Below are 27,125 nucleotides of genomic sequence, written 5' to 3'. Positions count from 1 at the left end.
CCAGTCTTGGCCCCCTGGAGAAGTTGCCAAGGGTTTGGGGGAACATTCAACCTGTCGGTGAGTTTGGGCAGCTCAGGCAAACCATCGACCGTTGAGTGGACCCCGAGGCCTGGAACTGCCATCCACCTATCATGACCCTACCTTCCAGATCTGGGGGGCCAGGGTAGCTCTTAGAGCCAATCTGAGCACTTCTCCTTTAGGCCACAGCGAAGGTCACAATCAACATTCATTGTTGTCGGTGGGTTGTGAGGACGGAGGCCAGACCCACCGAGGGATGAATGTCACTGTGGCTGGGCCGGACACAGCCTGAGGGGAATGGGCTAGGGGACAAGACCCACTCATACAATGCCCTGACCTCAGCCTCTCACCCCTTGGAGAGAGCTGGCATCTGGGATCCTGATATCAGGCCTGACTTGGGGACTAAATCCTTGGGGGGGGGTGTGGGGGGAGTTTGGGGGGCAGATCACAGGCTCAGGGCTGGGCACCTGGAAAATCTTTCTGAGGGGTTGGTAAGCCCCATTCCCAGAGGGTTCAGTAAAGGTTTCTTGAATGGTGAATGAACGAATGAATGAATGGGGCGGGCAGGCAGCATAACCCCTCTTCTCCATGTCCAACTCCAGGGCCCAGCTTTCTCCCTCTCCTTGCCCAGCACCCACAGACCCCTGCTTTACCCTCGATTGCCCGCCCACTTAGCACCCTGGTGCCCGCTGATCCTTCCATCTGCCAGTCTCTGCCCCACCTGGTAACTCCTGGAGGTCTTATTTGAGGGGGTGAGGATTGAGGCACTGGCGAGTGCTGGGGGTCCCCCCATTAGCCCACCTGTGTCTCTGCTCCCCTCCATAATGTTTTGTCTCACCTCCTGTCCACCCTAGGGCCAGCACCTGACCTTGGGGACTACAGTAACTGGATGGGGGAGGCAGGCTTTTGTGTTTGTGTTTGTGAGTAAGTATGGGCAGGTGGCCTTATACCTCAGTGAGTTCATCCATTAAATGGGGGTTCCACTGAGATAATGGGTGTGAAAGTTCCCTGAGGGAGACCTGAGCTAGGGGCCTTAATCCTTGTCCCTCCCCCTCCCATGAGCCAGGCACCATCCCCCTTCCAGAGATAACTGGAGCATCAGTAGCTCCCCCCTTCCGCAAAGAGCCCAGGGGCACCTGGCTCCTCCCCCCCAGCCCAAGGGAAGGAAGACAGAAGTTACTAAGTTACTGACTACATCAATGCCTGTCTTTGGGGTGGGGCTTCCACACCCCCCCCCCATCACCCTGTGGGGCAGGAGTGGCAGGCCTCACAGGCCTCCTCCAAGGAGGGGTAGGCAGGGGTAGCCCTCCCAGTGCCCTCTGTGGGGGTGTCTCCCAATTGTGGTGGGGGCCCCCTGCAGCCTGTGTCCTGTCACCCCCCATTGCTCCCCGCCCACCCAGAGACCATGCATCCCCTGGCAGGTGCATTTATGGGGGAGCAGCAGCAAGACCCCCTGTGACAGTAAGGAACCTCCCACAGCCTGCTCCTCCCCCTTCACACCCCCTTGGAGGTATAAGGAGGGAACTGACAGCCCAGACTCCTAGGCTCCAGAGAGGGGAAGGGAGGGGCAGAGAGGAAGGGGTAGAAAGACGAGCTTTGGGCACGCAGGGTTTATTCTCTCTGCCCCTCTGCCTGGCACACATTGCCCAGCTATGGGAACCTTCGACCTATGGACAGATTACCTGGGTTTGGCACGCCTGGTGGGGGCTCTGCGCGGGGAAGAGGAGCCCGAAACCAGGCTGGACCCCCAGCCACAGCCAGCTCCAGGACCAGGGGGTCAGAGGCCCAGCCCGGAATCACCAGCTCCTGAACGCCTGTGCTCTTTCTGCAAACACAACGGCGAGTCCCGGGCCATCTACCAGTCCCACGTGCTCAAGGATGAGGCGGGCCGAGTGCTGTGTCCCATCCTGCGTGACTACGTGTGCCCCCAGTGCGGTGCCACGCGCGACCGTGCCCACACACGCCGTTTCTGCCCGCTCACTGGCCAGGGCTACACCTCTGTCTACAGCTACACCACCCGCAACTCGGCTGGCAAGAAGGTGTCCCGGCCTGACAAGGCAAGGACGCAGGACTCAGGGCATCGCCGAGCAGGAGCAGCCTGTGCAGGTGGCTGGGGGGACCCGGTGTGGAGGGGGCCAACCCTGGGCTTGTGGCTAAGCCCTCGGGGCCTCTGTGAAGTAGGATTAACCCCAGTGCCCACTTTAGAGGGTTGGGGGGAAATAATCAGTGTAGAAAACTTAGAACAATATTCTAGAAGTGTTGCCCAGTGTGAATAAGCTGGGGCTGGGATTAATCTGTGGCCTTGCGCAGGGGACCTCTCTGGGCCCACGGGGAAGTTGCTCTCCTTTTCCAGGCATGGGGTGCTCTGTCAGGGAAGCTATGGGGACTTGTGACAGGATCTGCAGTTAGGTGTAGCAGGGGCTCCAAATCCTGTTTGGCACTTAGGAGCTGTGCAGCCTGAGAGAAGTTCTCAGCCTCTCTGAACCCCAGCTTCCTCATGCTCCTCCTTTGTTCACTCATTTGCCAAATAGCTTGTGTGCCTTTTGTGCTAAGTGCTGGGCTGTACCAGCAGTGGAAAAAGGTAGAAGGGAGAACGGCATTTAAAACAGTGTGCTGAGTGCTGAATGGAGGAGTCTAGAGGAAGCACCTGATCCAGATGAAGGGGTCCAGGAGGGCTTCCTGGAGGAAGTGACTTCTGGAAGTCTAATTTGGTTTGATGGATGCTAGAAGTGTAGCCTAGGCACTGGGGCTTGTTCAGGAACTTAGTGTAAGTTCAGTGTATCTGGAACAAAATGGGTGCATGTCTGGTAGAGAGGGAGGTGTCAGAGATTTGGGGGCCAGTGGAAGAGCCTATAGGTCTTGGGCTTGGGTACTAGGGAACCACGGAAGGGGCAAGACCAGGTCTGCATGTTTGAGTGTGTTAGACCTCAGCTGACTGGTTGGATCGTGAGGACACTAGTCCTCCAGGCAGAGGTGTCCATGGCAGCAAGGAGGGAGAGGGGCCTGGCACCCAGGGAAATGTATGTTTGGAGAGGAACATCAGGAGTTTGCTGTGTGTGGATCAGCTCAGGAGGGCAGCTGGGGTGAAAGCTTATGAAATCTTTAGCTGAAGCCTCCCTGAGGTCTGGCTCTCCCCACACTGCTTGGCCCACCATGTGGGGTCACCCTGTCTCATCAAATGTGGATTCCAATTCTGCAGGTCTTCTGCAAGTCTGGGTGGGGCCCCAGGACCTGCATTTCTAACTAGCTCCCAGCCGTGTGGGAAGGCCAGGGAGCAGGGAGGCCGCAGGCTTTGGGTAGCTTGAGCGTACGTGGCAGTGGTTGTTATTATAGACGTGAAAGGCCTCAGCTCCTGTGGGGTTTTAAAGCAGAAATTGTTTTAGCAACTTTGGCTTTGCAGAAGTCAGCTGACAGGGAGGTGGGCCTGACTGGACCATACTGCTGCCCTTTTGGGTGCCCTGTGTGGGTACAGCCTCCCCATCAGAGTGTGAGCTCCTTGAGGGAGGTGACTGGGCGGGACGACCCCACCCTCACCCCCGGCAGCTGTGCAGGGAACATTTGATCGAAGAATTGAGTAGATACTATTCCCCCAAGAGATTCAATGAGATCCACCTGGGAGGTGGGGGGAGCTGAGGGGACATAGAGATGATGGTCTCAGAACCTTCTTTTTTCTCTTAAGTTGGAGGGAACAGGAAAGTTCCCTTCCCCAGGCATGGAGGGTGGGGTGGAGCCCCCCATTACCACCAGACTGGTAGAAAGGCCAGCCTCCTGTAATGTTCTGGGTGTAACAAATCTGGGGTCCCCGGAGCCCTGCGGCCACAAGGGGGCAGCACAGCCAGCCAGCATTAAGAGTTTCTGTGCTTTGTGTCCAGCTCTGGGTCCCACCCTGGGCTGTCCAGGCCTGGAGTGTCATAGGGGTGCTATCCTAGGAGCAGCCCCCAGGTGGTGCTAGAGCCCCAAAGCCCTGAAGTTTGAACCTGTACTTTGGGAGCATTGAATCATACCCTATTATTGTTTTTCTCCTTTTAAAATCCAGGTTCCAAAGGTGCTGGGAAGTCTTCTGGACCTTCACCCTCTTCCTGCTGCCCCTCCACTTCTGCCTAGGAGACTGGTGCAGGGAGGATGGAGATGCTGCCTTCCCCTGGGTGTGGGGACCCAGGCTCGATGGAGGATGTATTTTCCGGGAAGATCCACCTTGCAGGGACCTGTCCCTCGGCCCTTGCCCCAGCCTGGAGGCCTGGTAAGAGAGCAGGGCCTGAGAGCACAGCTGAAAGAGCCCCCATGAGGAAGGAGGTGGCCCTCAGGCACCCTGGCCCTCCTTCCCCAGCACTGGGCACCCAGTCAGCACTCAATAAATGCTTACGAATGGATCAGCATAATAGCCCAGGTCTTGGGATGAGGTAGCGTGAACAGCTCCAGAGGGGCTGGGGCACCTCTTTTCTATCCTAACTGCATCCATGAGCCTCCACATATCCCCACCTGTTACTTGGATTCTGGTTGATCCTGGAGCATTGGTGAGCTGCTTTATGCTGAGAAATGGAAGTGGGCACCACAGGGTGACTGTGGGGTTTTGAGGGGTCACCCCAGCACTTCTGAGCAAGGCACTCGCTTCTAGGTTAGCGCCATGAAGCCATTTCTATGATGTTTGGAATTTTCAAACTTCCTTCCAGCCATCCCTCACACAATGACATGCCAAATGGGTAGAATTCTCCACATTGGAGGCGGGGGCCTGATCTGAGAGGCGAACTGAGAGACAATTAGACCAAGCCCTCCCTCCTCCTTCAAATCATCCTGACCAAGGAGGCCCTCAGTGAATGTTAAGGTCCTCACAGATGCCTCAGCAACAGGGCCATGGAGTCAAATGCCAGACTCCTCAGAAGAAGGGAAGGACTTGGGGGTGCAGGTGCAGGGCTAGGCAAAGAATGGGAATATGTCCTGGGGGGGTGGGCCAGCCAAGACCTTGGTCAGGAGGCACCACGGAGGTGATTTGGCTCTGCCTGGGGAGAAATGGGAGAGGGATGGAGATCCATCACCACCCAGGTAGTGTGACCCAGTTCTCCTGTGCCAGGGCTGTGTTTGTGGGAATCCCTACTCCCAGTCTGCTCCTCTGGCCTCCAGAGGGCAGCAGGTGGCAAGTGTCCGTTCAAATTCTTCCCCCAAGCCAAGGGCTGGCCTGGGAACCCGGGCTCCATCCCTAATAGCCCACACTGTCTCCCAGAGTTGGGTGGGAGCAGGATTTGGACTTTGCAGGTCCCCTCTGCCCTTGGCTTTGGACTTGAACTCCACAGGACGTGAGGCCACGGAAGGAGGAGGGCTGGGGTGAGCTGGGGTGAGCTGGGGATGGGAGACAACCCTTGAAGACAGCCTACTGCCCAGGCTTGGAGCGGGGAGGGGAGGAGGAAAAAGAAGACACAGAGGAGGGCTCCTTAGTAGCCCCAAGAGTTTCAAATTGAGTTAGGGGACACCACATCCCAGTTACCCCCAGCTGTTTGCAAGTGCTGATTGTATAGACCAGAGCTGCTGGGGCTTGAGACCCACGGAACCAGGAGAATGGACATGTCCTGGCAGGTTCAAGGGAGGAGCTGCACATCCAGCCAGAAGTGGTGGGGGACCTTGACCCCCCCCCCCCACTTCCCTCCAGCATGGGGTTTCCCAGGGTCTAAGAAGGCAGTGGGAGGGGAGACCTGCCTTGACTGTAGGAATCAGGGTGTGGGAGTCACAGGCCAAAGGACTGATAAAGTCTCGGGTCTGGTCAACCTTTTGGTCACCAATTTAGAGGCACGGTGTTCTATAAAATGGGTTTGGCGGCAGCACCTGCTTATGACAACATCATCAGGGTTGTGTAAGGCTTGGCACTAGCTGTGTCTGTATCAATAACAATCCCCCAGGACTGCCTCCTTCCAGTCTGGGGCCTAGAAGCAGCTTGTGCCTCGGAGGACGGGTAAGGCCATCTGAGCACTGAAAGCAAACCTGCCAACTCTCCAGTTGGGTGATCAGCTATGATGTGTCAGTGGGCTTGCTGCTCCACGATATGGGGGTGTCTGTGCTTGAATGTGTACACACACGTGCACACACACAGCCACCCATTCCTGGAGACTCTGACACATTCAGTAACTTGTGGGGACCCCTTGATTCACAGGGCCCTGCAGTAGCCCAACCTGCCCTCCCGGGGAGGATGAGAAATAAAAGGAGAAAGAGGTGGTTAGGGAGGTTGGTGGGCGGAACATTAAGGAACTGAAAATACCTCAAACCCCAAATAGCAGGTCACAGATCCACACTAGGGAAACATTTATTAATGGTCTAACCAGAAGAAATAAAATGGAAATCCGGAGAAAAACAAAGGTACCACCAACAAAGGGAGCCCTTTTCTCCACCAGGAAAGAAACAAATTCTGAACCTCCCATAACCTGAGCTAAAGAACGAAATTTGCAAATCCAGATAAACATCTGGGTGGCTCTGGGCACTGCTCAGAAGCAGCTGGCTTCCGGAGGGTGGGGGGCACAACCAGCCTCCTGCTGACTGCCTGTGGCCTCTGCTGTAACCCGGGGTGCGGGGGGAGAGCAAGTTCCATCCCTTACCAACTCCCAAGGGAGGCAGCTGACATGGGCCTGGCCTCTTTTGTTTCCCATGGGAAGCTGACTTCCGGGTCATCTGAGGGGAGGCTTCTGGGGCCCACTAGGACCTGCTGGAGCATCTTACAGGATAAACCAGGGGGCACACAGGGCCCTGCAGGCTTTCCGGGGTCTGCTGAGGGAATGTTCCCAGCTGTTTGGCGGCAGCACCTCTGGGGGCCAGCGCAGAGCAAACACGCACAGGCGCTGTGAGTTGTGAGTTTGTGCACGTGCACGCACACAAGGTGCTCCTGAGGCGGTCTGGAAGTAATCTACAAATCCCTCCAGGATTGCTGCCCTGGAGGGAGATTCCCAGCCCCCTTTGATGTGTAGGGTGCCGGGGCTTTCCCTGCCAGCCTCGCCTTCCGGTAGCTGAGGCGCTTGAAGGCCTCCAGGTCCCGGTGGGTGCTCATGATCAGCCGGCTGCATGGAAGTTGCAACAGGAGCTGTGTGTGCTCCACCAGACGCCCAAGTGGGGACTATACCTCCCATTCGGGCACAAGTGCCTGCTCACACTCCCACATAAGCTCACGCACATGAACATTCACGGGTCTTGGCCACACAGAGGCAGATGCAGGCCCTGGGCCCTCCCTGCCATCCCCCAAGGCCCCATCCCCCCTGCCACCCCTTCCGCCCCCATTCATCCATGGATCCTAGCCCAGCGCTTACTTCAGGTTGGAGAGCTCAACAACAAGACCGTGCACGGTGTCTGTTGCATCCTCCATCCTGGCGGCTTCACAGGCCTTGATCCCTACACAGGTCCTGGCGGGAAAGGAGGGAAGACAGGAGGTCTGACCTCACTGGACAGCTCTGCCAAACTCCGTTCTGGGGACTTTTGCTGGGCCTGGAGCTGTCTTCTCTAGATATTAATACCTTTTCCAGATATGAAGCCACCAGAGGCAGAGCGCTGATGGCCAACCCAGCTGGCTCTACCATCAAGAGCACATCCAAAGTCCAGCCTCTTCTCCCGACCACCTCGGTCCTTGTCTGGACAGTTGCCACAGCCTCCCTGGCTCCCTGTTCCGGCCCCTACAGCCTGTCCCCCATTCAGCACTGGGGTGGGGTGGGCTGTGAAAATAGAAACCCAGCCCAGCACCCCTCCCCGAAGCCCCTGCACCATCTGCCAGCACCTCCAGGCCCCTATCCCCCACCCCCCCCTTCCCCTTCCTCCCCTGCTCCAGCCACATTGAATTCCTGGCTGTTCCCTGAGCACTTCTGAGGGCCCTGGAATGTTCTTTCCCCAAAGTCTCCTCCTGGTGGGGGGAGGGAGGCTTCCCTGATCGCCACGTTAAAATTTTAACCCCTTCCTCACTGTCTTTTTCTCAACACTCCACCATCTGACTAATTTGCTTGTCTCTCACCCTCCCACCCCCACCAGATGGAAGCTGTGTGTTTTGTCCCACACTGTCTCCCCCGTGCCCAGAGCAGTTCCTGGAAAAGCTGGCACTGGATGGCCTTAGTATCTATGGAAGGGGTAGATGCACCATGGCACCCACTGTACGTAATGCATGTGGCCTGTGGATGTGGGCAGAGGGCTGCCCTCCTGGACTCAGGCCAACAGCTGTTCCTAAATCCTCCTCCACCCCAGCGTGGCAGTGTCTCCTGGGCTATCACTACAGGGACTCCAGTTCTACTCCACCCGCTTCAGTCACCCTGAGATGGCAGGCCGGCCTGGCCTTAGCCTCTGCATGTCTCACTCAGCCATAGGCCACTGAACCAGACCCATGACCTGCCTGGGGGGCTTCCAAATGTCCATGTGGGTTACATCAGAGGCCACCGGAGATTCAGACATGAATCTCCCTTCTCTTTGCTTAAACAATAGTAGGGTCACTCTAGCTATAAACTGCCCCTGATCCCCACATGTGCGTGCGCGTGCGCGCGTGTGTGTGTGGCAACAGGTGGTACAAATGTGTGCATGAGCAGGAGATGGAAACGTGGCCACCCTCTACGCTGAAGAGGAGGAGAAAGAGAAAGGAGATACACTCTGCCAAGGGCTGTGTCCCTCACCCCTCCTCCACACCACTTGCCAGACAGAAACAGAAACTTGGCCATGAATAATCGATAAGCTACAGCCTGTGCAGAGAGACCAGTTCAAGTACAAGGTAACAGGAGAGGACTGTCACCCAGCGCTAACGGCTGGCAGGGCTGGGAGGAAGGACACAAAGGGAGGTGATGGACGCGAGAAGCTCTGGGGTGGAGAGAGAGGACCCCCCAACACACACACCCCCCATACCACACACACACACTCTCTCTTTCTCTCTCTCTCTCTCTCTCCATGGCCTGCAGGAGGGAGAGAAAGCAGCCTGCCTCAGGGCACTGAGCCAAGTGAGGAGATGGGGCGAGTCAGGAACAAGTCAGGACCTCTGGAGGGCCCTCCGGATGCCAGAGTGGGGGCGGGCCCAAGGCCACTGGTTTTTATCCCCGTCTGGGTCCCCTTCCCCTCCACAGAGATTCAGGGTAAGCTCTAGATCCTCTCTCTAGAAAAACACATCTAGTACATTAAAACAACCTATGGAACTGGGGGCTACTATCCCAGGGGCCCTAGGGAGAGACTCCGGTTTAGCTGTAGATCGAGGATCACCAGTTCTCCGCTTGCGGGGAGCAGCGGCACGCACAGTGTGAAAGACGGGGCTCGGCTCCCTTCCTGAGACCCATGGAGGGAGAGGCAGGGCTGAGGCTCGGCAGGAAGCCTGCTTGTCCCTCTCCCGCTCCCCCTGCTTGTGTTCCTGCTCTCGCTCGCTCTGTCAAATTAATAAATAAAATCTTTAAAAAAAAAATGTCAACGGTGGTTTAATGTTCACGGAAAATGTCAAGCTCAATCATGGAGGGGACATACGTCCCTCTGAAAAGAGGCAAAGAGGCTGGGGTAGAGTGGTGCCAGTGCCAGGAAAGCAGCGACACTCTCCCCTCGCAGGGACTTAGGGACGACTGCTACAAGGGCAAGAGTCCTGGGTTAGCCTCCCCCTTGCCTACCTCAGTTGGAGCTCCGTGAGAAGGCCTCCATCAGCATGTGGGCTTGTGCCAGGCCAACAAGAGTCCAGCCTGGTCCCTGTAGGAAACAACTATGAAGAGAGAACACACCTGTGAATGGCCTCGCTGGCTAAGCCCTGCACTGGGAAGGAAGAGGACATGCAGGGCACCTCTCAATTCTCCTGGGCTGTGTCAGGAACACAGAGGTAGAGACTCCCGCAGAAGAAAAGTGGTGCAGCGAAGAGACAGGATGCCCTGACAGCTAAACCTGGGGGCCACCAACCCAGGCTGCAATCACCCTCCCCATTCAGAAGGAGCAGACAGGGCAATGTGAGGCCTGACCCTGGTGTCCCCTGCTGAGTCTGTGCTTTCTGAAAGGCTGATCTGTGTTGGCCGATGGCTCTGTCCCTGACAGCTGAGGCGTGGCACTGTCTCCTGCTCGTCCTGCAGTATCTAGAAAGGTACAGAGAAGACCCTCAGTGATGCTGAGTGGAGCGAGGTGGGCACCTGGTGTTGAGGGGAAGAGGTTGGCCAGGTAAGCCACCTGTTTTGTGTCAGGGAAAGATTTTACAAATATATGGTCAGGGAAAAATTTATGATAGGGTAGAGAGCCAGATAACCCGGAGAAGCTTAAGTTTCTAAATGTCAACGGTGAGGGCGCCTGGGTGGCTCAGTCAGTTAAGCGTCTGCCTTCGGCTCAGGTCGTGATCTCAGGGTTCTGGGATCGAGCCCCACATCGGGCTCCCTGCTTGGCGGGAAGCCTGCTTGTCCCTCTCCCGCTCCCCCTGCTTGTGTTCCTGCTCTCGCTCGCTCTGTCAAATTAATAAAATCTTTAAAAAAAAAAATGTCAACGGTGGTTTAATGTTCATGGAAAATGTCAAGCTCAATCATGGAGGGGACATACGTCCCTCTGAAAAGAGGCAAAGAGGCTGGGGTAGAGTGGCCAATCCACGGCCTCTCTGAGGAGACCAAAGTCCTAGAGTAAGAAGGGATCTGTTCCAAAGACGTCCTTTCAAAAGCAGGCCCCTCTCCCCTGACGGGCGGGGGATGGGATGAAGGGCTTGAGCTATACAGCTTACACCTGCAAATTGTCCCTGAATCCCAAGAACAGACGCAAAGAACTGCTTGTAGCCCAACGGTTCTCACTGGGGGATGATCACCCCTAGGCACTTCACATTGGTCAGCACACTTTGGTGGGGGGAGTGCTACTGGCATCCAGTGGGTAGGGGCCAGGGGTGCTGCTCAGCACCCAAAATTGCACAGGACAGCCCCACCCCAGAGAACTATCTGGACCCAAATGCCAGCAGTGCCTGCTGTGGACAACACAGTACCTCCCAGGCATCTGGCCTACTGTTTCATGTAAGTGACTCTGATTTAAAATACAATTCACCCAACTCACCGGGCCATTCTTGGCCCTGAGGAATATTCCCCCTCCTAACATTCCAATCACTGCTCCCACCAGGGCCGTGTAAATGTTTGACACAAGGGCAGTCCTTGTACTGAATGTGCTGGAAGCCATCACTGTACGACCCAAGAGGGACTTGTAATCAGCTTTTATTTTTTTAAAGATTTTATTTACTGGGGCGCCTGGGTGGCTCAGTCAGTTAAGCATGTGCCTTCGGCTCAGGTCATCATCCCAGGATCCTGGGATCGAGCCCCGCATCCGGCTCCCTGCTCAGCAGGGAGTCTGCTTCTCCCTCTCCCTCTGCCCTTCCACCCTGCTCATGCTCTCTCTCTCTCTCTCAAATAAAAATCTTATTTTTATATTTATTTGAGAGAGAGCACAAGCACAGGGAGCAGCAGAGGGAGAGGGAGAAGCAGACTCCCCGCTGAGTACGGAGCCCAACACAGGGCTTCGTCCAGGACCACCTGACCAAGGGCAGATGCTTAACTGACTGAGCCACCCAGGCCCTGGAATCAGCTTTTAAATGACACTCGTTATGCAGTGTACAGAGGCTCCACCAGCCCTGTGGTGAGTGTCAGGTCCTAAGGGAGCTACTGCAAGAAGAAAATACCATGCTTTCCTCGGAGGGGACCTGGGTTTGAAACTGGTCTGTCACTTCTGTGTAACCTCTGTGAGGCCCCCAGTTGCCTCCTCTGAAGCAGTGCTCACATAAGCTGTCCCACTGCGGGGGAGGGGGGCCTGTTGGTGGGAGGCCGCTGCTGCCACTCTCCATCCACCTGCACTCTGTTCCCAAGTGTCCCTGTCCACCAGGTCTTCCTGCCGGGCTCCATCCGGTACCTTTCTGTGGGAACCTGCTTGTGCCGAGGTCGCCCTGACATGTTCGGGAACGCCCAGTATCAAAACAAAATGTGTCCAGACGTCAGCAACCTTGTCAGGGCAGCGCCTCCGCCCCTGGAGGACCTGTCAGGTCTGCCCACCCCAGCTGTCTTGCAGCTCCCTGCACTGCGGATTCTTTGTTGTTTTCAAAGCCCAAAGTCACTGGCAGCCCATCAGGAAGGGCTTGCTTCTTTGCCTGCTGGATGCCACTAAATATCCCAACTGCTTCCTTTAGCCATGGCCCAACAGGCAGAGACTGGGAGTAACTTAGACTCCTCTTCTTTCCAAGGGAGGGGTTTATATCGTTCACGGGCTGAGGCTCTAGTTACAAGATTTCAGCTGTGCCAGCACCTGCACACCTACCTATCCCAGGTGCTTGTGTTCAAGCTCTAGGACTGGACTGTACTGTGACTTACTTTCCATCATCTTGCTCATCTGGTGATCGAGAAATGGGTGGCACAGGAGCCGGGGGCCCACATGTGGCAGGGAGGGCCTGGTCTGAAGTCACCTTGCACGTAAACACTGTGAAGGGCCAGAAATGACCCTCGGCCCTCCCTTGGGAAGGCGGCGCCTTGGAGACCCACATTTGCCCAACCCAGCCACATTCCCCTCTGTGGCTCAGCAGCTGGCTTTCCTCAGCTGGGTACCAGATGAAACACTATGCTTGTGTTTCAGGGCCGGGTCGTATGAAAAGACTAAGTGCTGAAATGATAGGGTACAAAATGTTCACTCTGGGAGAGAGGTGGGAACGGTACTACCACAAACCTCACAGGGGCAGGGACCACACCCAATCTGTTGATTCCTGGCAGAGCAGGCTCTTGATAAGCATGTAACTGAATTAATGTTTTAAAGATCTCAACAGGACAGCCGAAGAAACAGAGCCCAATGTTTGTGAAGCAAGTTGGGCTCTGCGCTCCAGGTCAGGGCATCTGAGGCACAGGTGTGGAATCAGGCCAACCTGGGAGCAGACCTGGCCTGTCTCCCTCCCAGCTGTGTCACCTGGGGCAGGTGCCTGAACTTCTTCGGCCTCTTAACCACACCCAGGATGTGGAAAGAGAACCACCTACCTCTCAGAGTGTGACTGCAAAACACTTAACCCAGACTCAGGCGTGCCAGTGGTCAAGGATGTGCTTCCCTGGGGGCGGGGCCAAAGCAAGTCTGCCACCTGCCCCCAGACAGGTGAATGCCAATGGCCTGCACAGGCTCGGCAGCTGGGGAAGGTGATGTTGGGTAGCTCTCCCACAGCCTGCTGGGCAGGCAGATCCCTGAAGAAAGCAAAGTCCCTACAAATTCCAGCAGGAAAGCAAAATTCTGTGTCTATGTTTGAAAAAAAAAAAATCGTATGAGGACCCTGAAATGACCCTTAAGATGGGCAAAGGCTCTCTCCAGTTGGGGACTGAAGTCCTCTCCCCCAAACCCAGCTTTGACGTGGCTGGTTTTTTCAAAGTGACCCCTCAAGGTCTCAGGCATCCTCTTTATATCCCTCAGAAACCTGCAGCTAGAGCCAGGCCCTGAAGTGTGGAGAGGGTGGGTAGAACTGGGGGCTCCAGTCAAGGAAGGGAGGACCTCCATCAACTCTGCCTAGGCTGACAGAATACATGAGTGTCACTGCCTGGGCCTCTTCAGCTCCCACACAGACAGACCCCTTACAGAAAGGCAGGTCTGTCCTTTCTGGAAAATCACTGACTCCATACCCACCAAAGCTGCAACTCATTCCTCTACACCCGTGTGCTATATAAACAGATAGCCATGCACCCCAAATTCCACACACCCCCTACCGGGTGGCTTGGGAGAGGCTCACACCACTTGACACCTATCCTGGGATGGTCTGCCATAACGTGGGGAAGCTCTTACCTGCGCAGGTGAGGCTTCAAAGTCAGGGGATTCCAGGGCATCCCGTATCTGGCTGTCTGGCAGGAAGTCAGGTTCCATGGCCGGGGACTCCCCCAGCACAGCCTGGTCTGCAGAGCCAGGAGGGGGCTCAGACCAGCCTGTGGGGTCCGCAGGGGCATCTATGCTGTCCTGGCAGGCCCTGGTCTCCTGGGAAGGGCCACCCACAGCTTCTCTGTGCACTGGTGGAGCAAGGGCTCCAAGAGACAGACTGAACCCCTCAAGGTCTCGTTCAGGGCTCTGGCGACCTAACTCAGTGGCTTTTTTACGTGTGGGCTGCAACAGCAAAGGCAGTGCACACACACCTCCGAGCCCCTCTGTCTGATCAACACCTGGGCCCATTTCCGAGGCTAGAAGACTGGAATCTCCAGCACCTATTGTGGGCTCTCTTACCCCGTGATCCAGAGCCAAGGAGACTGCAGGGCCCCCCGGGGTGTTGCCAGGGTGCTTGTCTTCCCACCCTGCCTCCCCTCTATGTCCTGTCTCCCCAGCGAGAGGTACGTAGCTGAGCAGGCTCCCACTGCAGCCTCCATCAGAGGCCTTCCCCCTGGGACAGGTAGGTGCTCTGGTACTGGCCTGTTCATCTGGCCTGGCCACCTCTGGAGCCCTCTGTTCTGGCTCGGTGGGGTCTGTGCTCACATCTGTGATGACAACGGTCTCAAGGGAGGAGTGTCTTGGGCTGCTACAACTCTGTTCTGCTTCCCTGCCAGTCTTGCTGGGTATCTGCATGGGGTCAGAGAGGCCCTGGGCTGCAGATCTGGGCTCTGGATCCTGAGTGATGGGACCTAGGACGCCGTCTCCTTCCTCCTGATGCCTCTCAGGCAGGTCAGCCCCTGCTCCCCCTTTGGCACCTGTTTCCTGAAGTGCTCCTTGGTCTGACTCCTCTTCAGCATCACTGCTCAGCAGGAGCCCTTTCTGGCTATGATAGCCTAGAACCCAACACCCTTCCCTGCTTTCACCATCTGTTGTCTTGGCTCCTTGCTCCGAAAGGTGGTCCTGGCTGGCCCTCTCGGAGGCCAAGGGCACTGTCCCCCATTCTGGAGAGGCATCGATGGAGGCTGAGGGCTGAGGATTCCCATTGCCAGGCACAGGTGTCATGGGGTTTTGGTCTCTGTGCTCAGGGTGGGTGCTGTCTACCTGGGTCTGGGCACCCAGCTCCCTGGCCTCCCAGGGAGCAAGCCCTAGGGACTCCTCCCACAGCTGGCTTCTGGCCTGCTGGGCACTGGGCTCTGGTGGTGTTTCCTGTGGAAAGAAAAAGACTCAGCCTTGAGCCTTCAATAATCAACCATTCTAAAGATTTTTGGGGGTGCCTGGGTGGCTCAGTCTTTAAGCATCTGCCTTCGGCTCGGGTCATGATCTCAGGGTCCTGGGATCGAGCCCCACGTTGCGCTCCCTGCTTAGCGGGGAGTCTGCTTCTCCCTCTCCCACTCCCCCTGCTTGTGTTCCCTCTCTTGCTGTCTCGCTCTGTCAAATGAATAAATAAAATCTTTAAAAAAAATTTAAAAAATAAAGATTTTTTTAAGTAGGCCTCATCCCCAATGTAGGGCTCAAACTTATGACCCTGAGCTCAAAAGTCAAACACTTAACCAACTGAGCCACTCAGGTGCCCCAGGATTTTTCTAGTTGTAATTGCCCCTGTACAAAGTCTCCGATGCTGCACATGATGCACCCAAATAGGGTTCAGTACCAGTGCTGGGCACAGTTACAGCCAGAGCTGGAGGGGGAACTGGAAACACAGGAACCCTCCTTCCATCAGCTCCTTTCCACCAGCATCAGGCACACGGAGGCTCTTGGACAGATCAAGGATACAAAAATGAAGGGGGCCTGTGGATTCTGCCCATGTCAATTGTCTGATGCTAGCAATGGATGCTAGTTATAGAACATGTAACCACTGGAGGAAACCGGAGGAGAGCACACACGGACCTCTCTGAAGTGTTTTGTTTTTGTGGTAAAATACACATTACATAAAACTCGGCATCTTAACCATTTTGAAGCATACAGTTCAGTGGCATAAAGTACATTTACATTGTTGTGCAAACATCACCACAATCCATCTCCAGAACTCTTTTCATCTTCCCAAACTGAAATTCTGTCCCTATCCCTCTCTTCCAGCATCTGGTATCTACCAACTACCTTCTCCCTGTACAATTTTTTTTTTTTTTTTTGAGAGAGAGAGAATGTGTGTGTGCGTGTGCCATGGGGGGTGGGGGAGCAGAGGGAGAGAATCTTTTTTTTTTTTTTAATGTGATTTTTTTTTTTTTTTAAGATTTTATTTATTCACTTTGACAGAGAGAGACACAGCGAGAGAGGGAACACAAGCAGGGGGAGTGGGAGAGGGAGAAGCAGGCCTCCCACCAAGCAGGGAGCCCGATGTGGGACTCGATCCCAGGACCCCGGGATCATGACCTGAGCCGAAGGCAGTCACTTAACCGACTGAGCCACCCAGGCGCCCCAGAGGGAGAGAATCTTAAGCAGGCTCCAGCACGGAGCCCAATGTGGGGCTCGATCCCATGACCCTGAGATCATGACCTGAGCTGAAATCAAGAGTCGGACGCTTAACTGAGCCACCCAGAAGCCCCTGCCTCTACAGATTTGACTCCTCTAGGGACCTCCTCTAAGTGGAATCCTATAGTATTTGTTCTTTGGTGGCTAGCTTACTTCACTGAGCATAATGTCCTCCAGGCTCATTTATGTTGTAGCAGGTGTCAGAATGTCTTTGCTTTTAGGGTGCCTGGGTGGCTCAGCTGTTAAGTGTCTGCCTTCGTTTCAGGTCATGATCCCAGGGTCCTGGGACCGAGCCCTGAATAGGGCTCCCTGTTAAGCGGGAAGCCTGCTTCTCCCTCTCCCACACCCCCTGCTTCTGTTCCCTCTCTCGCTGTCTCTCTGCCAAATAAATAAATTCTTAAAAAAAAAAAAGAATGTGTTTGCTTTTTAAGGCTGAATAATATTTCATTGTATGGATATGCAATGTTTTGTTTATCTATTCATCTATTGAGAGACACTTGGGTCCGTGCTGTTTTTGCAACTTTCTAGGAGTCTATAATTATTTCAAGATAAAAACCTAAAAGAGCAAGAGGGAGAACTGAATTGTCCCTAACAGAGATAGAGATGACCTGAGCAGGGTGGGAAAGGAGGGTTCTGGCTGGGACATAGATAGCTAACTGTCCTTTAGGAGGATGGCAGCTCAATCCAGGCACTCAGGCCTAAACCTAAAGAAACACTGCAGCCCCTGGATCTCCCCCAACTCTGGATGCTGGTAGCTGACATTTCCACCTGGTATCTCCTGGTCACCTCCAACGATACACGACCAACACCAGCTCCTGAGTGTGCCCTCAGAGGCTCCCTTTCTCGACTTCAGCAACTCCATCCTTCAAGCTATTCAGGCCCCAAACCCTGGAGTCAACCCATCACCTCCCTTCCCCTCACATCCATGACATCAACTCTCCCTTCAAACTGGACTGCAAATAATTACATTTGATAGGTAGGGACTGAGGTTTGTAACCAAGGGCACTCTATAGACAGCAACTGTCCCCCCTCCCACGCTTCTTTCATACAGTGATCAGCGCTGAGGGAGACACCTCAGCCACAGTTACCTCTCTACACCCATCAAGCCCAACCTTCCTAGGAGGGTGTGCACTGCCAATTATCAGACCACTGAAGGCCAGAGCCTGTCAATCTGACTTCAGTGAAGCCATTGGCAACCAGCCGCTGAGTTACACATAGCGTTTCCCGCACATTTTCAGTCAACAGTGAAGCTAAAACCCCTCTTATTACTTAGTTAATTTTAAGTAAGCTCTACACCCAACATGGAGCATGAACTCACAACCCTGAGATCAAGAGTCACATCCTCCACCGACTGAGCCGGTGAGGCACCCCGACCCCTTGTTTTTAAATTAAACTTTTTGTGAGATCACTGTAGATTTATATCCAGTTATGAGAAATGATGGGGAAAGACTCCTCACGCCCTTTACCCAGTCTCCCCCAATGGTAACATCTTGCATAACTCGAGCACAATATCACAACCCAGGTATCGACACTGATAAAGTCCACCGACCTTATTTGACTTTCCAGCTTGACCTATACTTGTTTGCGTGTATGTATGAAGTTCTATACAGTTCCCTCGTGGTGGAGGCTGTGCATCCACCACACAGACAAGATATGGAAAATCTCCAACACGGGATCCCTTGTGCTGCCATGTGTAGCCACACTCGCCTCCCTCCCACCCTGCCCACCCCGCCCACCCTGCCCCAACACCCTGCAACCACTAACCTACCCACCATCTCTGTAATTTTCTCATTTCAATAACGTCATGCAAACGGAACTCTACAGTGTATCACCTTTTGGGACTGGCTTTTCCCACTCCACATAATGCCCTGGAAGTCCATCCAGATTGTTGCGTGTTTCACTAGTTTGTCTCTCTTTTATTGCTCTGTTGTGTTCCATGGTGTGTTCAGCCATTCACCCACTGAAGGATATCTGGGGTGTTCGCAGTTTGGGATGATTACAAACACGGCTGCCGGAAATGCCCACCCCTCACTTTTGTAGGGCCCTCTGTTGCCAGAGACATCATCACCCCCCGGGCTCAGAGTGGAAAGGATGAGAGAGTATAAGACCCACTCCCCCACCCGCCCCAAGCCACACAAAAGCTTCCAAGAAGTAAAGGGGTTCAGGGATAGAATATGGGCTGTCTTTCTGCGTTTTTACTATTCTCATGCAACCTGGGGAAGAGGGCCGTGGCCTTGACCGCTTTGCTGCAGGCACAGCTGTCCTTAGCGCCTCGCACGGGCCTGGCACGCACTCCACAGACATCTGTAGCATGGTGTACGGAAAAGGCGCATGCAGACAAGTACAAGTCTAGCCAGTGTCAAAGAAAACCAAGGTTGAACTCAGCTGCCAAGGCTGGGCCAAGAAGAAGCTGTGTCTACTGGGCTCACCTGACTGATTTTAGGGGCTCCACCCCCAAGGTCCTCTTCCCGCAGCTCTGCTTGTCTTGTCACTGTCTTCCTGGGTTTTGCAAACTGGGGGACAAACCTCCTGGCTGAGTTCTGTAAACCAGATACAACAAGAACAAAACAGCAATAAAGATAAGGGGAGGAATGAGGTTTCAGAAAACAAACGCTAAACCAGTTCCTTTCTTGCAGCCTCAAATGCAGCCCTTGCCCTCCGTCCCCAGCGCAGTCTCACCAGCCTGTCAGCCTGCTGGTGAGGAATGGAGACAAGAACTCCAGCTTCAGGGAAGCAGTGTCATTGGTTATACATGAGGCCCTAAAACAGGCTCACCTGGGAAAGAAGAGCAGGAACTGGCTCCTCTTCTGGTTGCCCGAGGAGCCTGGAGGGATATCCTGCTTCCTCATCATGGGAGCTGGGTGGAGAAAGACAAAACAGAGGAGGTTCTGAAGTCCTAGGATGCTGTCAGTGTGTGTGGTGAGGCAAATAGATGAATCCAAAGGCAAAGTGTGCTCAGTCTCCTGTAAGGGAGGCCCTGAAGCACCTGCTTAGAGAGGGTGGGATGGAAAAGGGGAGCAGCACCTAGGGTGACACTTGGCTGCCAAGAAGGGTGCAGAGGCCCACATCTAGAATCCAAGCTGCCTGATCTGGCAGCAGTTTACTCTTATAATCCCAGGAATTGGCTCCTAAGATAAGAACAGGAATTCTCATTTGGAATGACACTCCAGCCCCCAACTCTGTAAATTCTAGAGAAATGAAGCTGTAGATTAAAAAAAACAAAAACAAAAAACAGTGTCTAAAAAAGCAGGTGTATTCATAATTGCCAAAATGCAAAAGCAACTGAGGCAGCCTTCAGTGGGTAAATGGATAAACTGTGTGCATCCAGACAATGGAGTATTATTCAGTGCTAAAAGAAATGAGCTATCAAGCCACGAGAAGACTGAGAGGAAACTTAAATGCATATTCGTAAGTGAAAGAAGCCAGTCTGAAGAGGCTAAGTAGGTACTGTATGATTGCCACTCTTTGCCATTCTGGAAAAGGCAAACCTATGAAGATAATAAAAAGATCAGTGGTGCCAGGGTTGGGGAGGGGAGGGACGAACAGATGGAACACAGGATTTGAGGCATCAAAAGTATTCTGTATGAGATTATAATGGTGGATACATGTCATTCTACATTTGCCTAAACCCACCGAACATACAACACAGAGTGAACTCTGAAGTAAATTGTGGATTGTGGGTGATTATCATATGTCAGTGCAAGTTCACCCTTGGTAACAAATGTACCGCTCTGGTGGGATGGTGATGGGGGTGTGTGTGTGCGGGGGGAGTGGGGGGTGGCTATGAGAAATCTCCATACTTTCTCTCCAATATTATTGTAAGCCAGGCCTGGGTAGCTTAGTCTGTTAACTGTCTGCCTTTGGCTCAGGTCATGATCCTGGGATCCTGAGATCAAGGCCCGCATTGTGCTCCCTGCTCAGTGGGGAGTCTGCTTTTCCCTCTCCCTCTGCCCTTCCCCCTGTTCGTGCTTGCTTGCTCAATTCACGCGGTCTCTCTCTCTCTCTCAAATAAATAAATAAAATCTTAAAAAAATTATTGTAAACCTAAAACTGCTCTAAAAAAATTAGGTCTTTTTAAAAAGCATGTGAGACTTATGGTTTTATCTAAATAAATGTGGATGTGTATATTAAGAAAACAGATCAAAACCTGGAACTAAAACTAAGACTTCAACTTTAGAAGGGGAACAGGAAAAAGCATGAAGATACGGTAATAGGGTTTTTTTTTTCCCCCACAGTAATAGGTTTAAATTGTATTGGGGAGCTGGTGGAGATAGAATAAATCTAGATACTGTAGCAAGAGTCTGTCAGAAAAATTTTTTAAGATTTTTTATTTATTCATCTGAGAGAGAGAGCGTGAGCACAAGCAGGGGGAGAGGCAGAGGGAGAGAGACAGTGGGAGAGGGAGAAGCAGACCCCCCTGCTGAGCTGAGAGCCTGATGAGGGGCTTAGTCCCAGGACCAGGAGATCATGACCCAAGCTGAAGGCAGATGCTTAACGACTGAGCTACCCAGGTGCCCCTATTTGAAAATTTTTATTCAGAATGGGTTGTTTGGGTGGCCTGTAGGGTACTAGTTAGGATTTCATTTCTCAACATAAATGTGTTGTTTGTTTGCTTTATATTGTTCTTTTCTGTTATACTTCTATGCACATGGTATTTCTTTTTTTTTTTTTAAGATGTATTTATCTGAGAGAGTGAGCGAGCACATGTGTGGGGAAGGGGCAGAGGGAGAGAGAGAGAATCTTTAAGCAGACTTTGCGCTGAGTGCAGAGCCCAGTGTAGGGCTTGATCCCAGGACCCTGGGATCACGACCTGAGCCGAAACCAAGAGCCAGACGCTTAACCGACTGAGCCACTCAGGCACCCAGCACGTGGTATTTCTTAATAAAACATTTTAGGGCACCTGGGTGGCTCAGTTGGTTAAGCGACTGCCTTCGGCTCAGGTCATGATCCTGGAGTCCCTGGATCGAGTCCCGCATCGGGCTCCCCGCTCGGCAGGGAGTCTGCTTCTCCCTCTGACCCTCCCCCCTCTCATGTGCTCTCTCTCTGTCAAATAAATAAATAAAATCTTAAAAAAAAAAAAAATTTTAAAAACAAAACTAGAAAAAAGAGGGTGGGAACCCAGCAAGATGGGCAGTGCCTGGGACCCCACGAGCTCTGTTGGCCTTGCCAGGATGGGGGAGCACAGTAATATTGTGGCGCCTGGGAGAATGGCTTAGGTGTGACATGTGGCCCCTCTTCATAGCACCACACACAGGAGTGCTACCTTTTGTCTTAAGACTGCAATGACCTGAGATCACACATCTTCCACCTCCAAAAACAGTTTTCTTGATCAGACCATGTGCTGTAATTGTTTACTCAGAAAATCTGGTAGACCAATCCATGAGGCTTTCTCTGAGGACTTCTGGTAGCAGGAACCCTCCTCCTAACTCCTGCTAACCCTTTCTACTTTGCTCTAGTTACATGCGGTTTAACCCCATGAACAAACTATTCTCCAGATCTTCCTTTTTTCCCCACTGTGCTTAATTACATATTCCTGAGGGGAAAAAAAGGGGGGGAGCTGGGAAACCATGGTGGTTAGGGGCACGGGAGCCAGACACAGCCAGATCCCCAGCTTATGCTGCACCAGCTCAGTGGCCTTGGGCAAATACATCATTTGATCTCTCAAAGTCTCAGAGTCCTCACCTGTGAAATGGGGATAAAAACCTACCTCACAGTGCCATGAGGATTAAACAAACGGATAGGTGTAAAGTGTTTATCATTAGCCCACTGTCTGACACGTAATTGCTATCCCCTTCCATGGGTTGTTATTTCGCAGACCTACAACTCCATCAGTCCTTTCTTGGTGAAGAAGGGATGCGGGATAAACATGGATTTGACCAGCAGACAGGACAGATGCATTCTATTATTAAGTGACCTTGACAAATCCAAGGTTTTCCTTGCTCGTGGTTAAAATATCAACCTTCATTGCTCGAGAGGAGAGTCTGGGGAAGAAGGCTTTGAGAAGCAACCGGAGGGCCGCTGAGCCCCCAGAGGGAGGTGTGGAGTTGGATGAGTCATGTTGGTCCCCTCCCCTTTGCATCCTGTCTACTGGGCTGCTGTGCTGTGTCCACTGTTGGTGGGGAGACTTGCTGGAATGTTCCAAGCCACCTACCTGGAGGCTGTCTGTACTGGTTCTTCTGTCCTCTGCTCTGCAGAGGGAATGGGTTCTAATCTGCCTTCTGACTCTTCAGAGAGACACAAAGAGCCCCACTCAGAATTCTGGGGGGGGCCGTCAGAGTCTCCTAGCCTTGGGTTCTTTGGGGCCTTCAGAGGATGGACTCCTCCTCCTGATTTAGAGAGAAAGGAAGATGAAGGGATGGGAGATGCAGGGAGCATGCACTACCATGGCTGACAACCAAACCTGGCAGGGCTACTGCTGCAACATGAGCAAGCTAATTCCAAGGGTAAGAAATCCCCTGCTCTGACTCTAGCCTAGAGAGAGAGATGGGATGGCACCCTGTCCAAGAGTTTAGGTGGCCATGGGATTCAAAGGCTTTTTACCCAAAGACTGGTTATGACTGAGACTGAATCCTGAGGTAGCCTGGCACCAAACTATATGAGATAACCTGGCCCAGCCAACTGTCTCTCTAGGAAGGTGGTGACAGGTGTGTACTGGCTTCCATGAGTCTCAGCTCAAATGTTGCTGCAAAGGGCCATCCCTGACTTCTCTATACAGCAACCCCTTTCAGACTCATGCTCTGTTTTAATCACTTCACAGTTTTGTTTTTTGTTTTGTTTTGTTCTTGTTTGAGAGAGATGGGGCGGGGAAGGAAGAGAGAATTTTAAGCAGGCTCCACGCCCACCCAGTGCAGAGCCTGACATGGGGCTCGATCTCAACCCTGAGATCATGACCTGAGCTGAAGTCAAGAGTTGGAAGCTTAACTGACGGAGCCACCCAGGTGCCCCAACTTCATTTTTTGTTGTTTTTGTTGTTGTTGTTGTTTTGCCAGTATCTGACACTGGTTATTTTCTGTCTCCCTCAATACAAGGAGGGGCCTATCTCTCTCTGCTGAGTTTCAAGCGCCTAGCAGATCATCTAGTACATTGTTGGTGCTCAACAAATACTTGGTAGATGACTGAATAAACACATTTGTAAAACAGAGATCACCACCAGGAAACACAGACAGGACTAAATTATGTGCAACTCTAGTTTTCCGTGATGCCTGCAGATTATCTGTCCTGGGAAAACTGGGACCTAGGGTCGAGTGCTAGGGAAGTGATGTCCCAGCTGCCCCTTGGTCCCTTGTATCTCTGCAGTATGTTCCCCATCACTGAAAAAAAAAATTAGGAGCCTAACACCTATTTGCTGAGTGAAGGAAACTTCCTTACACAGAAACTGCCAATAGTGGCTGACTTCTAAGGTCTCCCCAAACCTGGCCCCAACCTAATTATCAAAAAACAAATGATAAGGGTTGAATCTAGTGAGTTCCATGACAGACGTTGTCCTGAGAAGTTGGGTGTGTTATGATAAACTTCAAGGTAGGGTTCCCACTGTTACACCCATCTTATGGATAAGAAAGCTGAGGCATATGGAGGCCAAGGGATCTGGAATGGGATCCAGTCAGTCCAACTCCAGAGCCTGCATACCTAAGTGTATTTGAGCATTTACTGAGCACCTACTATGTGCTGTGCCTCTGACCCCACAGAGAGAACAAAAAGGCAAACCAGACCCTGGCCTGATCTTTCTGGAGGTCAGTCAGGAGACCCTTTCCAACCTCAGCTCCTACATACCTTGAAGTAAACCCGTTGAACAAGCTCCCTCTCCCTAATACTGATCACCAGGGTTCTTATTAGCATTCACTCGGCTGTTTGTGCTCCAGTAGACCACCATGACATTTCTGTAATTTCTGAATTCTGTAAGCTATGGTGTGCCCATTTAGAACTTTACCGTACTGCTATGTATTTGATTAGCACTCTCAGTGAGAAGCATTTTTCTTTCTCTCCTGACTAGACCCTGAGGATTATGAGGGCAGGAATTGAGTCTGTTGCACCCTTTGATCTCCTCCTTGCCCTGCCTTTCACCCCACCCTGCTTAGGTGTTCACCCCAGTGCTGCACTCAGAGCAAGGCTCCAATGAATGCTTCTTACACAAGCATATTCCCATCTTGTGATCTGCCAAAAAAAAAAAAAAAGGTGAAATCAAGCAGCTTTGTTTATTTGGTTTCTTAAGATGCCCAAACACTAGCTCGCTTTGCTCATCCAATGGACATGTGCACCAAATAAAAACCAAAATATCAACAGAAGTGAAAAGCCTCCCATTTCCTTCCTGTGATCTGTCCCCACAGGACTAATTTAAGAAAAACTAAAGGCAGAACCTACACCAAAGGCCAAAGACGTTGGGAGGGAAGGGCTTCTTTCACCACCTGCCAGAATCGTCTTCCTCTGTCCCCACCCCCTCTAGGACACACAAACAGCTGTCCTGGGCCAGCCTGGGATCCACTGAGCTAGGGAGCCCACTGCCAAGAGAGGCCCCAAATGACCTGCTGTGGGTGGGCCTGGCTGTCCCCAGCTTCCCCCACCCAGGTCAGTGAAATTCCTGTGTTTCCGAGCAGCCTGTTGCTCATCTTACACAAAACATTTTCAATCCATTGCTAATTTTTCTATCCCACATTGTGGGGGAAAAAAAAAATGAGTGCTACTCCCTATGCTCATTATCCAGTAAGTAGTCATTTCTAAACTTTTAAGAAGTTTAAATTATCTTCGACAATGACAGGGAAATGGAGCTATGTAATATTGCGTGTTTTTCTTTGTGCATGAGGAAATTATACATATATATATTGACAAGTAAAGACGCTCATGATAAAGTAAAAAATGGGGATTGCAGATCAGCATGTGTGATGATTCTATTTTCCAGTAAAAAACACTGTATTTGTGTATACATAGAAAAAGTTTGGAAGTAGTGTACTGAGGTTCATTCCCTGGCTTTTTATGCTGTCCTGTGATTGATCATTGTCCCAGGGTTGTGCTGGACATTAACCTTAGGGGAAGCTGGAGGTAGGGTAGAAAGAACTCTGAACTATTTTTGCAAGTTTTCTGTAAGCCCCAAATTATTTCAGAATGAAAAGGTTTTTGTGTTTTTTTTTTTTTTTTTTTTAAGTCTGGAAGGAGAATCGTAATACCAGCATACACTTGTGTACTACCTAGGGTCTATCCTTCATGCTTTACAAATATTAATCCTCGTATGAACTCTAGGGCAGAGTTCTCCACCTTGGTACTCCTGACATTTGGGGCCAAATCATTCTGTATTGTGGGCACTGTCTTGTGCACTGTAGGATTTAGCACATCCCTGGCCTCAACCCACTAAATGCCAGTTAACCAGCCCCCCCACCCCACACACACACATCAGTTGTAGAAACCAAAAATGTCTCTAGACATGTCCAGTGTCCTGAGGGGCAAAAATCCTCCCCCCAACCAGGTTGAGAATCACTGTTTGAATGGAAAGGGTAGGTGCTTTTATTATCCTCTATTTATAGTACTCTGAGGTACAGAGTAAGTCATCTACAATCACACAGGGAGCCTGAGAGCTGGGATGAATCCAGGGTTTTGGTTCCAGAGTGGAACACTTAGCCACACACCCAATGACCTTGTAGCTCTATTCAAAGGTCATCTCTGAGAGTGCACCCCTGGCCTAACCGTGGGATCCCACCAGAGATTGGAGGAAGCTCCACAAAGCTTTCACTTTTTACTGTATGCACTTTCCACAACTTATACTTTTCTTACTAGCATATATTAAATCACTTTTTTTTTTCAAGGAGCTTGATGTGATCATATTAGCATTTCTGCAACAAATAAGCCTACATTCCTCTTATACCAAAAGCAGCAATAAAGCAGTGTCAACTCGAATGTCCAAATACCTGAAGTCCGAAGCTTTTTCCTCTTACTCATTTTATCCCTCTCTTGAAAAATCTGAAAACAACGAGCAAAATCCCATCATTACAAGTAGTCCCCGCCCCTGGGGACAGACCCAGTGACCCTGGCTGAGGGCAGAAGCCACCCTGACCCCACCTCAGTCTATCTGGCTGCCCCCTGGGGCCAAGCTGGACGGAGTCACAGCCACCTTGGGCCATGACCGGGTAAGAAAACCTCCTCCACGTTGCAGAGAGCGGAGGGAACGACCCATCTGCCCATCCAGGGAAGCCCTGACGACCCCAGCTCTAGTCCCTAAATTGAGACAGGCTATGTGAAGCCCCCTCCCCGCCGGCTGTGGTCTGAGACCCTTCCCAGGGACACCTGAGGATTCTGGAAGGAGCCACCTGGGGCCCTTCGAAGGGTCAGGAAGTTCTGTGGGGGATGCCTGGGGCCCTGGAGGCAGGAGTCGCCACAGACCAGCTCCTGCCAGCCCTGGGGGCCAAACAAGCCCAAACCGACCTGGGCCACTGAAGTTGCCAAGGTCCCTCTGTCCTTATCAGGAACTGAGTAGGTCTGCCGGGATCTGCTGGGGAACAATTCGGTTAATTATTTGCGTTAGGATTTTTTTGGAAAATAAAAGGCAAAGTTGGCCCTCACGGAGGCGGGGCGGCTGGCAGTCTGTAGCTGAAGGGCGGGTAGGTCCCGAAGCCCGAGCGCTGTGGACCCGACTTCCGGTGACCAGACCCACACTAACCCCACCCCGGCCCCCGAAAAGTGTGGGAGAAGTCAGAGCCCGCAGGTAGCCACGGGACGGCGAAAGCCCGGCGGCCGCCACCGCCCCTCACACCTGCGCGCGCGCTCCGCCTCTTTCCCGCGCAACTCACCGCACCGTCGCGCGCATGCGCGACGCTAGCACCGCCCTCACACCCACGCACGCCCCGCCTCTTTCCCCGCGCAGCCCG

The 27,125-nt window shown here is 52.6% G+C and overlaps 2 protein-coding genes across 2 annotated transcripts; one reads left to right on the top strand and one right to left on the bottom strand.

Annotated features, from left to right (window-relative positions):
- The first annotated feature begins 1,670 nt into the window (after positions 1–1,670).
- Positions 1,671–4,152, top strand: NANOS3 (nanos C2HC-type zinc finger 3). The gene is made up of 2 exons (XM_021705226.1): positions 1,671–2,124; positions 4,055–4,152. The coding sequence occupies exons 1-2, from the start codon at positions 1,671–1,673 to the stop codon at positions 4,120–4,122; spliced, it is 522 nt and encodes a 173-aa protein (XP_021560901.1). The 3' UTR covers positions 4,123–4,152.
- A 2,684-nt stretch (positions 4,153–6,836) lies between these two features.
- On the bottom strand, positions 6,837–26,765 carry BRME1 (break repair meiotic recombinase recruitment factor 1). The gene is made up of 10 exons (XM_044913029.1): positions 26,683–26,765; positions 26,169–26,220; positions 22,427–22,601; positions 19,051–19,132; positions 18,705–18,815; positions 14,272–15,012; positions 13,735–14,046; positions 9,603–9,691; positions 7,299–7,391; positions 6,837–7,052 (listed from the first exon to the last, which is right to left on the bottom strand). Exons 2-10 carry the CDS (start codon positions 26,197–26,199, stop codon positions 6,902–6,904), a joined length of 1,785 nt encoding a protein of 594 aa, XP_044768964.1. The 5' UTR covers positions 26,200–26,220; positions 26,683–26,765; the 3' UTR covers positions 6,837–6,901.
- Between the last annotated feature and the right edge of the window lie 360 nt (positions 26,766–27,125).

The sequence above is a fragment of the Neomonachus schauinslandi genome, chromosome 1 (assembly GCF_002201575.2).
Source record: "Neomonachus schauinslandi chromosome 1, ASM220157v2, whole genome shotgun sequence".
Classification (NCBI taxonomy): Eukaryota; Metazoa; Chordata; class Mammalia; order Carnivora; family Phocidae; genus Neomonachus; species Neomonachus schauinslandi.
The sequence above is the reverse complement of the archived record's forward strand: the minus strand, read 5'-3'. Positions and strand labels throughout refer to the sequence as shown.